Genomic DNA, 14,259 nt, shown 5'->3' on the forward strand with positions numbered 1-14,259 from the left:
AGACTAGTCTCTTCCAAAGGAGAATGACCCACTCTCCACTTCTCAATAAGTTCTGATAGCTCATCCACAAAAATACTATATCCGGAACAACTTGCTGAACCTGGAGTTATTCTATGGTTGGCCCAACCCTGTTTACCAACATGCTCCCAACATTATGTAGAAGTATGCCCATCCTTACCACATATAACATTTTTTTTTATCACGGTTATCCCTTGTATGGCCTCTACCAACAACTCAACCTCTACCCCTGCTTCTATTGTGACCACAATTTCCTCGTCCTTCAGAAGTATCCCGTCGACCAGTTAAACCGGAAGAAGAACATAAAGCAACATAATCTTGAAAAGGAACCAAGGGGATAGAAGCACAAGGCCTTGTAGTTTGTACTTTTAGCTCAATGAACTTATGACTAAGAACTAACTTGAGTAGGTATATTAGTACTAGACAACATCTTAGCACCAATACTTTCAAACTCTATGCCCAACCAAGTAAAAAACGTGTCACTTCTAGTTTAGCATGTTGTTTCCTCAATTGAGCATCATCAATAGTGTGAGGATGATAAACTCAGAGTTCCTATAATAAGTTGTCCAACTCACCAAAATAGTTAGTCACACTTTTCTATCTATGTTGAATAGACAATTAGATGTTGAACTAAACCACAATCCTTTCATTGATTAAAGGTGGTATTTATATTGTTTACAATATGAAACAATAAGCTTTACATGAGAAGATAATTACAATATGGGATAAATACAATCGGATCTTTTCTGATAACTGAAGAGAATATGTTTGTTGAATTTATGGAAAAGAGAAATACTTCATTAACTTCAATAATTTGTTGTAATCAGAGTACATGAACCTCTATTTATAATAGAGGAAGGTAGTAGAGTCCAATTACAATAAAACTACCCTTATCCCAATTACACCCAAACTCTAATACTTAAAGATAAGTTCTAACATAATTAAATAACTCAATATAGATAAAAGACAAACATAACTCAAACTCAAACTCTTCTTTGACGTGACCATAAGAGAAGATATTTTTGTGAGTCCATCTTGATCTTCCAACTAATATGATAAGGATGTCAGCTCATGGTAATAATCTTGTGGGCCTTCCTTGGTCGTGTGGGCTTGAGCTTATCTTCCAACAATGTTAATCCCTTATCATGCCCTCTCAAGATAGGCCACGGTTAGAGAGACCAATCTTGTCTCATAGCAACTGAAACTGTGAACTTGGCACTTGCATTGTAAGGAGATTTGTTTCGAGAGTTCTTGGAAGCAAAAGAACGGGAAAAGACGTGGCACTGGTAGTGGCTGGGTAGACGATATCAGAGAGAGTGTATCATTTGACAAAGAGATGTGTTTCACGAGTTCTTGGAAGCAAAAGGACGAGAAGAGACGTGGCACTGTTAGCGGCTAGGGCAGATGAAATCAGAGAGAGTGCATCATTCGGTGAAGATATGTGTTTCAGGGGTTTTTGGAAGAAAAATAGGACAAGAAGATATGCAACACTAGTAGTGGCTAGGGCAGACGGAATTGGAGAGAGCGCATCATCTGACCAAGAGATGTGTTTTAAGGGTTTTTTGTGGCCAATGTTTGGAGTCATTTATGTACCCAAGGAGATCATACCCAATAAAGGAGAATTTGAGCAAAAAAGGAAGAGACTTAGTTGGGGATTATTTCTTCCCCTGGTCTTAGGTCTCCTAACGAATGGTAGTTCCGTAGGAACCTAGTTTGGCACCAGCAAGGAAAATAGTAATCGGATTTGCACCAGTGATTGGCATGGGAGGATGGCGTCGACGGAGGTTCGTGCTAGTGGTGGCATAGGAGTGAAGGGATTTCGGCAGGAATTCGTCGATGAGAGAACTGAGTGAAGGGCCGATGGGGTGCAGGTTCTGGCTAACCAGGGCAATGACAGTGATGGTGATCTTGGTGGTGTTGACAACGTCAACAATCTTGATGGCAATGAGAGAAGGAAACAACAAAAGTTTGAGGAAGAAGGGGAGACCATTGTAGCAGCACGTCGGAGGCCGGAGGGAGACCATTGTAGCAGCACGTCGGAGGCCGGAGGGCGTCTACTCAGATTGCGCTAGTGACTAGTGGGGTAGTGAGGGATGCATCGTTGACGGGAAGCATGGCGGAGGGTTTCAGAGTTAGTGGGAGGGAGTGGGGGAGAGGGGGAGAAAGGGGAGGGAAGCCTTTTTTTCTTCTTGATAACGGCGAAGAGCGAGGTAATGGCGAAGGAGGTAATGATGAAGGGGAAGGTGTGCGAGGAACTTTTTGCGGAGACGACGGAGTTTCTCAAAGAGCTGGGATTTGGTGTAAGGTTGCGGCATGGACTATGAGATTAAATTGATGGAGATGACATCGGCGGTGAAAGGATGGAAAATGGGATGAAGAAGAGCGAGTGCAGAGTGATGGTGGACGTCAGAACTGTGAGGGGTTAGTGCCAATGGCTAAGAGAGGGAGGTAGGTGACGGGCCAATGGCTGCCGATGTCGTAAATGATGGAAGAGAGGTAAGTGATAGAAGGGTGACATCAGAAGCAATCCATCACTGCCGGTGGCTCAGTTTGAAATGTTGGAGGGTGTTGCATTGAGGGAGTTTTGGCCGGAGAGGCAAAAGAAGTGAAACAAAATATTTAGGAGGATGGTAGATGCAGAAGCTCGATCTATTTTGATATCATATTAGATATTGAATTGAATCACAATCCTTTCATTGATTAAGGTAGTATTTATACTGTCTACAATCCTAAACGATAAACTTTACATGTGAAGATAATTACAATATGGGATAAATATAATGAGATATTATCTGATAAATGAAGGGATTATGTTAATCTATGAAGGTGTTTATTCGTAGCGCCGCCAGCGTCGTTAGCTCTCCTTAAACCCCATCCATCCCGAAGGTTCGTGGTTCGCAGTTCAAAACCCTTCACCCTCGGCCTCCCGACATGAAAAAACTGCTGTAAGAAATGCTATTTTCAGCCTCCTCCTCCCGTGGAGCAAATGTTGGTCTGTCCAAAAGCTTCTCTACTCTTCAAACCCCAGACCTGCTTCTACTCTCTCTGCCCATCTCAAAGCCCCAAAACCCCAAATTACTCAACCTCATTAGTCCTCAACAGTTACAACTCAAGGCCACCAAACATGTTTCCTCTTCTCTCAGTGCTTCTAACTTTGTGGATAGCTCAAATATCAACTCTCAGATTTCTGATATGTGCCTTCAAGACCAATTTCAGGAGGCTCTCCAGCTCTTGGGTTCCTCGGAAGAACTTGTTGACGAGGAGACCTTGATTTCTTTGCTAAGGCTATGCCGATTCAAGCGCACTATATCCGAAGGGAGGCGACTGTACGACCACATAAATTGCAAGTCCTCTGTGAGGTGTTTCAGCAGAAAACTGGGAAACGCTTTGTTGAGCATGTTTTTGCACTTCGGTAGCCTCCTCGAGGCCGGGCTCGTGTTTGGGAAAATGGAAGAGAGGGATATTTTCTCTTGGAATGTGATGCTGGGTGGGTATGCCAAAGCGGGCTTCTTCGATGAAGCCTTAAATTTGTACCATCAGATGTTATGGGTTGGAATCAGGCCGGACTTGTACACGTTTCCATGTATTTTGAGGACTAGTGCGGGAATTCCAGATTTGGGCAGGGGCAGGGAGATTCATGTTCATGTAGTTAGGTTTGGTTATGAGTCAGAGATTGATGTAACTAATGCACTAATTACCATGATGTGGTGATATTTTTAGTGCAAGAAGATTGTTTGATGGAATAACACAGAAAGATCTCATTTCCTGGAATGCAGTGATATCAGGTTATATTGAGAACGGGAAATGTTTGCAAGGGCTTGAATTGTTTTCTATGATGCAAGCCCGTCCTGTGGTTCCCGATGTGATGACGATGACTAGTGTGATTTCAGCTTGTGAGGTAACCAGTGACATGAGGTTAGGTATGGTGATTCATGGGTATGTGACAAAAACTGGCTTTGTGCATGATGTTTCAGTATGTAATTCTTTGATTCATATGTACGCTGGTTCCAGGAAGTTGGAGGAGGCTGAGCAAATATTTGTGAAAATGGAGTCCAAGGATGTGATTTCCTGGACAGCTATGATATCTGGATATGAGAAGAATTTTTTTCCTTCAAAAGCTGTGGAAGCTTATGAGAAGATGAAGTTGGAGAGAGTTGAACCAGATGAGGTTACACTGGCAAGTGTTTTGTCTGCTTGTTCATGTTTAGGCCTTTTGGATAGAGGTATTGAGCTTCATCAACAGGCAAGGAAGAGACGAATGTTGTCATACCCTATGATAGCAAATAGGCTCATAGATATGTATTCCAAATGTAATTGTGTAGACAAGGCTGTGGAGATCTTTAGAAGGGTGAATTCTAAGAATGTTATAACGTGGACTTCGATGATATTGGGCTTCCGGATCAATGGTAGGAGCTTTGAGGCACTCAATGTATTTCGGCAAATGCTGTTTGAACTGTCGCCCAATAAAGTTGCATTGGTTGTAGTCCTCTCTGCATGTTCTAAAATAGGGGCTTCAATATGCGGTGAAGAGATACATGCCTATGCACTAAGGAATGGGTTAGCATTTGAAGGCTTTCTACCAAATGCAATATTAGACATGTATGTCAAATGTGGGAGAATGGAAATTGCAGAGAAGCAATTTAAGATACATGGAAGTAAGGATGTGACTTCATGGAATATCATGCTGAGTGGCTATGCTAGGCAGGGGTATGGCTCCCTTGCCTTGAGATTTTTCAATGAAATGATCGAAGCAGGTGTTGAACCAAATGCGATAACCTTCCTTTCACTCCTATGTGCTTGTAGTAAGTCAGGGATGGTTAGTGAAGGTTGGGAGTATTTCAACTCTATCAGCCAACAGTACAATATCGTGCCAAATCTGAAACACTATACTTGCATGGTTGACCTTCTAGGTCGTTCAGGTCATTTGAAGGAAGCATATGAATTCATAGAAAGGATGCCAATAAAGCCAGATGCTAGTGTTTGGGGGGCCTTATTGAATGCATGTAGGATCCATCGTCATGTTGAGCTCGGACAACTTGCAGCTCAGTCTATCTTTGAAATGGATTCTCAGAGTGTTGGGTATTATCTTCTGTTGTGTAATTTTTATGCTGATAATGGGAGGTGGGATGAAGTTGTAAGAGTGAGAAAACTGATGAGAGAGAGGGGGCTATTTGTGGATCCTGGGTGTTGTTGGGTGGAAGTTAAGGGGAACGTTAATGCTTTTCTAAGTGGAGATGAATCACACCCACAAATAAAGGAAATCCATGCAATTTTGGAGGGCATTTATGCCAGGATGAGAAAAGAGGTTTTTGATTCTGACAAAAGCAGTCAAGCGGATGTGCTTGAAATGTCGAAGGCAGAAATCTTTTGCGGGCACAGTGAGAGAATGGCTGTTGGTTTTGCTCTCATCAACACAACCCCTGGGACTCCAATTTCTGTCACGAAAAATCTCTATATGTGCATCAGCTGCCATAACACAGTCAAATTCATCTCCAGGATTGTTCGACGAGAAATAACTGTTCGGGAAACTGAGCAGTTTCACCATTTTAAAGATGGGGAATGCTCTTGTGGGGATAAGGGGTATTGGGGTCAGCGAGTCTAGAAAAGAACTGTGAATATGGAACCACCCTTGCTACTCATTTACGTATCACTTATACTTGAAGTGGATCCAAAACAAAATTTGTACACTTTGTCTGAAAATTATAGCAACCAGCAGACTTCACAAGAGGATGAAGCTGTATGCTTGTATATGCTAACTTTTGTACAGTAACAGAAAACCTCATTGTACTGTTCTGTCAATGGAATTATGACTTAAATATGTTCGGAGCTCCATTTGACATTGTATCAAGAATATCAAGGTAAGATGATGCCTGTTGCTATCTTTGTTGCCTTTCCTATTGAGAGATATAAACAAATGAAAACACATGTAGAAACTCTTATAGCTGGATTTGGCTAGACTTTTTCATCAATTATGGTAATTCATGTGTCAACAGCAGAGGAACAAGATCTGTCTTGTGCTTCTTCCCGGCTTCATCAATGGTGGGTCTTCCGTGATTCCAGATGGCTGGAAGAGACAACGGTTGAGTAACAGCAGCAATCATTTTCTCGGCAAAAGGTAAAGCCGCATTGAAATGGGTAACCTCCCATGCCGCTGGTAGATGTATCTCGTGGGTGTTTGTAGACTACCAAACAACAGTCGTTTGGACTATAGGCTACTTTTGTCTCCTGTTTTTGTGGAATTTGCTCTATGAGAAAATATATTCATGGGTATTTTGGTTATTTTACCTTTTAGGGGTATTTTAGTTATTTTACCACTTCAATGATTAAATTTCTTTATGTAATCTTATTCTACATGTTAAATTATATCGGTAGTTATTTTTTATGATCAGTCATTGCCAGATAATGATTGATCATGCTAAAGCTAGCTTTCTAATCTAGGCTCAAAACTTGATAAAAATTTATCAAAGTGGTTCTAACATGTTTAAAAGCTGGATATGCATCAGTAAAATATGTTTTGAATGCAATATGCCCTATAGCTCTAAAATGTTCATTTTTACCTCAATTTTGAAGATTTGGATTTTCTCTCTTACATGGTTAGAATTTTTTAGATTTTCTAGACAATTTTGACTATGTACTTGCATTCTTCATTTCTTCAGTTGTGGGTATTTCTTCAAGATAACTTGACAAGTCGATGGAGCTTGAGGTCTTGAGATGCATGTGTCAGTTTTTTTGCAAAAATCTTGATTTTTGTCTCTTGAAGGAAAAACCTCTTAAAAACTAAATTTACAATTAATAGTTTGATTAAATTTTGTTATCATAAGATATGGATGAGAGTTAACTCTTGGTCAACACCTAAATCATGCAAACTTGATCTTACACTTCCTCAATGGCATGATGCCATGAAAGAATATAATGTTCTTCAACAAAATTACACTCGGGAACTCATTCTTAAACAACCTGATATGCTTGTTGTTAGATGGTATTGTCCACAAATGTAAAGCTCGTCTCATAGCTCAGGGACATAGTTAAATTCTAGGAATTTACTATGATCAAACTTTTAGTCCTGTAATTTGTCCTCAAACAATTTGAGTAAGTAACCCTATACTAACTTTTCTTCATGGATCTCTTCTCTCAAGTAAGCACCTCTAGCTTGGTATGCTCAATTTAGTGATTTTTTACTTCATTTTGGTTTTCAAACTAGTCAAGCAGATTCCTCATTGTTCTGTTATCATTCTTCATATAACCATTTATACCTCCTTTGTTTTGATGATATTATCCTTGCCAAAAATAACACATCCTTCTAAAATAGCCTTGCATAATGCCTTTTGGTTAAGAATCTAGGACCACTAGATGTTTTCTTAAGCATTCAAGTTCATTACACTTCTAAAAGCCTATTTCTCAATCAAACTCAATACCTTAGAGACATCCTACATTGAGCTGGTATGAAATCATGCACAACTATATTAACACCTTGAAACAAACACAGAAATCGATTTTCAAAGTCCAAATTACTCTTAACCCCACACACTATCAAAGTCTAATAGGAGCACTCCAATGTTTACCTCTTACCAGACCTGATATATCCTACTCAGTCAATCTTGTAGCTCAATATAGGCACTCCCCTACTAAATTTCACTTCATCTTGGTCAAACAACTTCTTAGATATCTTAAAGGAACACTTGACTATAGTTTACTCTTCTCCAAACCTTCATCTATAGACATCATTTCCCTTTTTGACGTAGATTGGGGTGGTTGCGCACTCACAAGGAGATCAACCATATTTTCTTAGGACCTAACTTCATTTTGTGGTTAGCCAAAAAAACAACCTACAATATCTCGATCAACTATTGAAGCGGAATATAGGACTATGGTTTTTAGAATTCCCAATTTTTTATATTGGGTGTGTGTCTCCGTGTCATCTCCTTTTTTTTATATATTGAGAGATCTCAATCTATTTTTTTTGCTCATATTACTGCTTCTCCATTTTTTTCTTCTCTATTGTATCATGTTTTGAAAACTAAGAGGGAAGCAACAACTCTTCATTGTCTCTGGAAAACAGAACAAGACAAGGAATCCGAATTCAAAAGCAGCAAAAGAAGAATTTGGAACATTGCTCGCGTTGGTACTGCTATCTTGTTGGTACTACTATCTTCTGGCATTGGTACACATTGAGACAGTGTTACGGTCCCGGGTCATGGATTGAGTAACACGGCGTCGGAGTTGTGAATCCAGCACATTGAGTCCACAACAGACAGGCTTTAGAAATTATCCAACCAATTGACGATTGGTATTATCCAACGAGTAGCTGTTCGTTGGTAATATATCTAAAATATGAGGGAGAAGTGTTGTTTATCTTCTTTGTTGTTTCATTGTTGTTTATTTTCATTCCCTGTTCACGATGCTGGTTGTTGCTTCCTGATGAATTGCATTAATCTGGCATTTATTGAGAGATAAAAAAACATGTAACTTGTCTTGGACATAATTTTTTTCTATGTATTCATTTGCCATCCAACTTCGTTGGCACTGCTGTCATCCAGCACTCTGAAGAATGGAACTCAACAGAGATTGAGATCTTACTCCCGGTATCATGGGCTGGCTCGTCTTCATTCCAACAGCTGCAATCGTGTTCCAAAATTCAAGGTGACGATTGCTACAAGGTGGCCCCATGCTGGATCAAACTACACAAACATCTGGCTTGTTGATTCATCTTGATTCGGATTAATCCAGTCAGCAAAGTTGTTGTCATATAGCGGAAGTCTCTGCCCGATAAGTGTTCTATCATTCCAAATTAATCTCCAAAAGTTATTATGTTGATTTCTCGTTGATTTCTCTGCTGGATTGAATCATTTTCAGAAAGTTCTCGGGACTGATCTTTTGTGCTACTCCGTCGTTGGCATTTCCATACCGAGATACAGATTCCCCCATTACATTTTTTGGAAAGTCTGTGTTGTTGTCTCATGGTTGTATGATGTTGGTTTTTTTAGAAACTATCTTAATCTTGCCGTAGTTGTCATCCGAAGACATGTCTCTGATCAGTTTGCTTCCCCGCTCTTTTTGGAAGCCAGCCTTGTCGTAGACTATGACTCTACTGATTTTGGAAATTGCTTCACTGGCTATTTCTAGTTTTCGCTGGTTCATCGCTGAGTTATTTACTATTATTGCCTGTCAAAATCTTCTTGAGTCATCGCTGTTCTTCACTAACCATCTCTTCTGTTCACTGAATGTTCCTTGTTGTTGTTGTTGGAGAAGATGACTCTGTGTCAGTTTGTTTCTATTCGCTGGGAGAGACGAGATGTGGATGTGCGGGTTTAGGGTTTAATCTTTCATGGTTATGCAAGGGAGAATTTAATCAACCGAGTCATGATTTTAAACAGTCGAGTTAACCCAGTGAACTGATGACCCGAGGATCACTTATTGGTTCTATTCATGACCGAGTCAATTCAGACCAACTCAGTCTAAACCGATGACCCGAGGATCACTTATTGGTTCTATTCATCACCGAGTCAATTCGGACCAACTCTGTCTAGGTCCGGGTCAACTCATCCGATCAACCTGATACGGCCCACTTGCTTATTGCCACTGTTATACAGGTCAGGATACCAAGTTTCATACCTATTTCTTCCTCGACTTGGCTATATTGGTCTGATATCTGACTCGACTCGACTCGGCCCTTTTCTCTAGTTGGATTATTATTTTGAAGTATTGGCAGTTTATTATTTGGTTCTAGCATATTATTTGGTATAATTTATTTATTTAGTGATGGACTATCTGCAAATTATTTCAAGGGTCATTTTAAGGATTTTTCAGTATTTGGTACGTGATATTTGGGTTCTGGCCCATTTTAGCTGCTACTGTTGTGTCTCTCTGATTGAGATAATATTATTGAAGGAGGACTTCTCAATTGCTAACTTTGATGAAGAAGAAAGCTCATGGTGGCCCCAAAATATTATCTTCTGGTGATTACCCTTTTCCCTCTTTATTTGGCATATTTACCCCTACCATTTGAGAGTCAGTACCCTTTGTTGGGACATCGTGATAGAGGAGTTTATTACTACACTCTCGAGTAATGCCTATAGACTCACTACTTACAGAGGATAGGAGTGTGCCCAACATCTAGCGTGAGTCAAGTTTATTATTCACCCAAGATGTATTTTTTTAGCTACCCTAAGAAAGTGGGTAGAGTTTGTGCCCCATAGTAGGGCTACTTTTCCGTCTGTAAAATTGAGTGGAAAGTATTTTTGACTATGATCACTTGACTAAAGTATGGAGCGATGTCTTACGGCTAGGAGTGATTTTACTCTCTTATATGATGCCAACGGAGTCTCTTGGAAAAGAACAAAAAGACCACCAGCTTGAGGGAGAGTGTGGGAAAATATGGTAGACTGTTTTTTTTATATGAGAAGATCTTATACAACATTTGCAGTAAGTTGGACGTTAATTATGTTCTCTCACCCTCAACTTGAGGGGGGGTTTTGGAAAATGGGCCCAAGCCAACACGACCACGGAAGGCCCACAAGTGCAAGTGTTTTAGAAGATGGACTTAAACCCACAAGACCAAGGAATACCCACACATCCAAGAGATGTGGAAGTTGGGCTCAAGGCCCAAAAACCAAGGAGAAGGCCCATAGGCTCACACAAGTGATGTCATGATAGTAAATAAGGAGTCATCTCATAAAGATGACATATATGTAATTAGTTTAAGTTTTAGGGGTATTATTGTAATATTATAATCTTATTCATCTATAAATTGAGCCTCAGGGAGAGGGTTATGACACAAGTGCATAACCATTTTCTTCCTCTTGTTTTCTCCCCAAGATGTTGTCTCTTTTTTTCTCCATGAGTTAAATCCATGGTGTACTGAAAATCAACATATGGCTAAACATTTTTTTTTCAACAAATCAATGAAAACCAAAAGGTGCTTCTAGCCTCCTTTCATCTAAAAGGAGATACGACACAATGGTTCCAATGGTACATTAGCACTAGCCTCTCCTCACTTGGCAAGAGTTTGTACAAGATCTTTGTATATGGTGTGGACCAACTCAATATCAAGATTTTGATTCTCTTCTTGCAAAGCTCAAGTAAACCGGATATGTCAAAGAGAATCAAATGAAGTTTGACCAAATAGCTAACCGAGTGCATTGGCTGAAACATATTCAAACTGGTAGCTTTGTTGGAGGCCTTAAACCGGAAATAGTAGTTGAGTTAAGTGTGTTCCATCGTAAAATCTGTATAGAAGCAATTTACCAAGGCTGAATACAAGAAGAACAATTGTCCCTCCTACGGTTCCAACCCAAGGTTTTCCCTCTCTAATCCATTCAAACTACAAATTCACATGTATGGAACAACGCTTCTTTTGGGGATGGACAAACTTGAAGGATATTCAAGAAGCTCACCTTTGAAGAAATGGACAAAAAGATAAGCAAGAGCCTATGTTTTAATTATGACAAAAAAAATTTACTCTAGGTCACATATGGAAAACATTCTAGTTGTACTTACTTGAGGAAGAAGAAGATGACCCGTCCTCACTTTGATATTATGGAAGAAGATATCTCAAACTATGAGGAATCCTTCCACGAGTTCTCCGAAGTTCTAAAACCTTCCATGCAACTTGGCGGACAAATCAAAGGCCGCAAGGTATACATCTTGGTTGATAGTGGAAGGACACAATTTTATGTGTGGAAAAATTTCAAAAAACCTTGGGCTTCCTCTATATCAAAATTTTTGTGTTTGTGGTTATGGTTGAAGGACCAAGATCCAATATTCATCAAAGGTGCTGAATGTGCCAATATTCATCAAAGGATTTCTTTGTCCTTCTGATAAAATTAGCGGATTTAGTACTAGGAATGCAATAGTTGCACAATTTGGGGGATGTTATTTTGGATTTCAAAATATAACCATGGAATCATCTATCGAAGATGCTCGAATTAAGTAGAAGGGCATACTAAATGGTGACCATGACTCATTGCAGCTAGAATCCTTACAAAAGGTTGCATGCCATCCTATTCCAAATGGTCAATCAAACAACATGGCAAGATGAACATAAACTTCCTCATCCATTACAATATCTGCCCACTACCTTCAAGATGTTTTCTTTGAACTAAAAGGTCTACTTCCAAGGCTACTCCACGACCATCGGATTTGGATTAACCCGATGCCCCCGTGTGCCTTACCTCTACCCATATGTCCAAAAAGTTTTTAGCAACTAAATGGCCCATGCATGTCTCGAACCTGCGACCTTCGCGTTATTAGCACGACGCTCTAACCAACTGAGCTAATAGGCCAATTTATTTAATTCCTCTAACAGATATTTATTCTAATAAATTTGACACACTCAAATGGCATCGCCTAGGAGAGCATTCATTTCAACATCTGAAGTTAATTTTAATTGATTTTGAGCTTAAAGGAAGAAAGCTTGCCAACTTTTGAGAAGCTATGAAACAAGGGATTCAATCACTTTTCACCGAAAATGGTTTACACCAATTGAAGTATATGCAAGTATTTGTACTTAACAGTAATCAGTTGAGATGAAGTGGTCTTTTGAGTCCAGTTTGTGAGGATTATTTACAAGCTATGGCATCTCCATGAACTGAAGAAGAATAATCCTGTGGAATGTTTGGATTAATGTTTTAGTTATATAACCTTCTTAAGTTAAAAAAAAAATCAACTAATCCTTGACCCAATGATAGTCCATAGAAATGTATTTTTACTAAAATGTCTTTTCAATTTTTTCAAGAGCCACGAGGAAGAGACAATTATAGTTTATAAGAAAAAGTTCTTTTTCACTTACTTTTGATCTTACACATGTGAAATCGTCTTCTCGTGGAGGGTTGTGTGTGTGTGTTTTTGTCTATCATCAATAGCCTTCTCCTCTACAAAATAGAGGGAACTTCAGGTTTCCCAATATGGAGGGCAAAATGCATCTTTCTCATAAAATGAACTTGGTTGACTTGTTTCATTAAGAACCTACCATTCTCCTTAGTTCATTAATTCCTCGCCTTCTGGGCGAAAATTATCCAAGATTCTCTCTGCGCTTTTAGTTTTCCTTCTGGGCCTGATCCTCTGTTTCGTTCGTGATCCCTCAATTGTCAGAGATCTTAGCTTCGGTCCATCCAAGTTTCATGCAGTGAAGATCACATGGAACGACTGGAAAATTGGGTTTCTTAGAGCCGCTATTCCTCAAATTCCACTTTCGGTACTGAACTCGGTGATCGCAGTCTGCAAATTATCTACAGATCTTTTTCCAAACAAGGATGTATCAGCTACATCAGTCTTGGTGAGTGTGGGGATGATGAATCTAGTTGGTTGTTGGTTCGGGGCGATGCCGGTCTGTCATGGGGCCGGCGGTTTGGCGGGGCAGTACCGATTTGGCGAGCGGAGCGGTGCGTCAGTGATCTTCCTTGGCTTGGGGAAACTGATTTTGGCTCTAATTTTAGGGAATTCATTTGTGAGAGTTCTGGATCAGTTCCCAATCGGGATTCTGGGGGTTTTGCTGCTCTTCTCAGGGATCGAATTGGCTATGGCCTCGCGGGACATGAACAGTAAAGAAGAATCTTTCGTTATGCTGGTCTGTGCTGCCCGTTTCTCTGACGGGTTCCAGTGCTGCTCTAGGTTTTGGATGTGGGATTGTGCTGTTTTTGCTGCTGAAGCTTAGGGACCTGGATTTTGCTTCACTGCGTCTCTCTACATCGAGGCCGGCTGGGGGCACGGATTAACGCAGAGTTCCTTGTCTGGGTTTTGCAGATATAGGTCGCCTGGAGTAAAATTAGGCGCCGATGAAGCTTACAGAGGACAGGCATCGTCTGTACGTCATGTTCATAATGCTTCTTGTCAGCCACATGTAGAAGCTTTAGTATCTATTTATCCAGATTCACAGAGAGGATTTGAACTTTGAATGCAATTCTTTTTAGTTCAATGAACTGAACTGAACTGATCTGTGTTAGATAGTTTTTGTCTCTGTAGAGCAAATTTCTATGAGCTGCCACTGAAGTAACTCAGATGTAAATAACATCACCTGACACCAATGCTTCTGAACCTTGCTTCATTCTTGTTTTGATTTAGTTTAACGAGCTTTCAATTGCTTCCACAGCAAAGATAGAAAAAAAATAAACCAAGATTGAATCAAAAGAAAAAATTGTTTAAAAAACATTCTTTTAAAAAATTCAATGGAAATGTGGTTAAAAGAAAAAAAATACTAGAACTTATTATAATCAGAGTATATGAACCTCTATTAATAAAAGAGGA

General features: G+C 39.8%; 1 protein-coding gene, 1 non-coding gene and 1 pseudogene across 2 annotated transcripts; 2 read left to right on the forward strand and 1 right to left on the reverse strand.

Annotated features, from left to right (window-relative positions):
* Nucleotides 1-2,941: 2,941 nt before the first annotated feature.
* Nucleotides 2,942-5,801, forward strand: LOC137950653 (pentatricopeptide repeat-containing protein At1g15510, chloroplastic-like). The gene is given in 2 exon segments (XM_068797233.1): nt 2,942-3,719; nt 3,721-5,801. Coding segments are annotated over 2 exon segments (2,649 nt in total). The 5' UTR covers nt 2,942-2,970; the 3' UTR covers nt 5,621-5,801.
* A 5,752-nt stretch (nt 5,802-11,553) lies between these two features.
* On the forward strand, nt 11,554-14,042 carry LOC137949378 (molybdate transporter 2-like; annotated as a pseudogene).
* Nucleotides 12,226-12,299, reverse strand: TRNAI-AAU (transfer RNA isoleucine (anticodon AAU)). Its single transcript has one exon. It is a non-coding gene; the product is annotated as a tRNA-Ile (tRNA).
* Nucleotides 14,043-14,259: the final 217 nt, after the last annotated feature.

This window comes from Aristolochia californica, unplaced genomic scaffold (assembly GCF_029961685.1).
Source record: "Aristolochia californica isolate CCGP_79_NKW_82.1479 unplaced genomic scaffold, dmAriCali1.0.hap1 SCAF_14, whole genome shotgun sequence".
Taxonomy (NCBI): domain Eukaryota; kingdom Viridiplantae; phylum Streptophyta; class Magnoliopsida; order Piperales; family Aristolochiaceae; genus Aristolochia; species Aristolochia californica.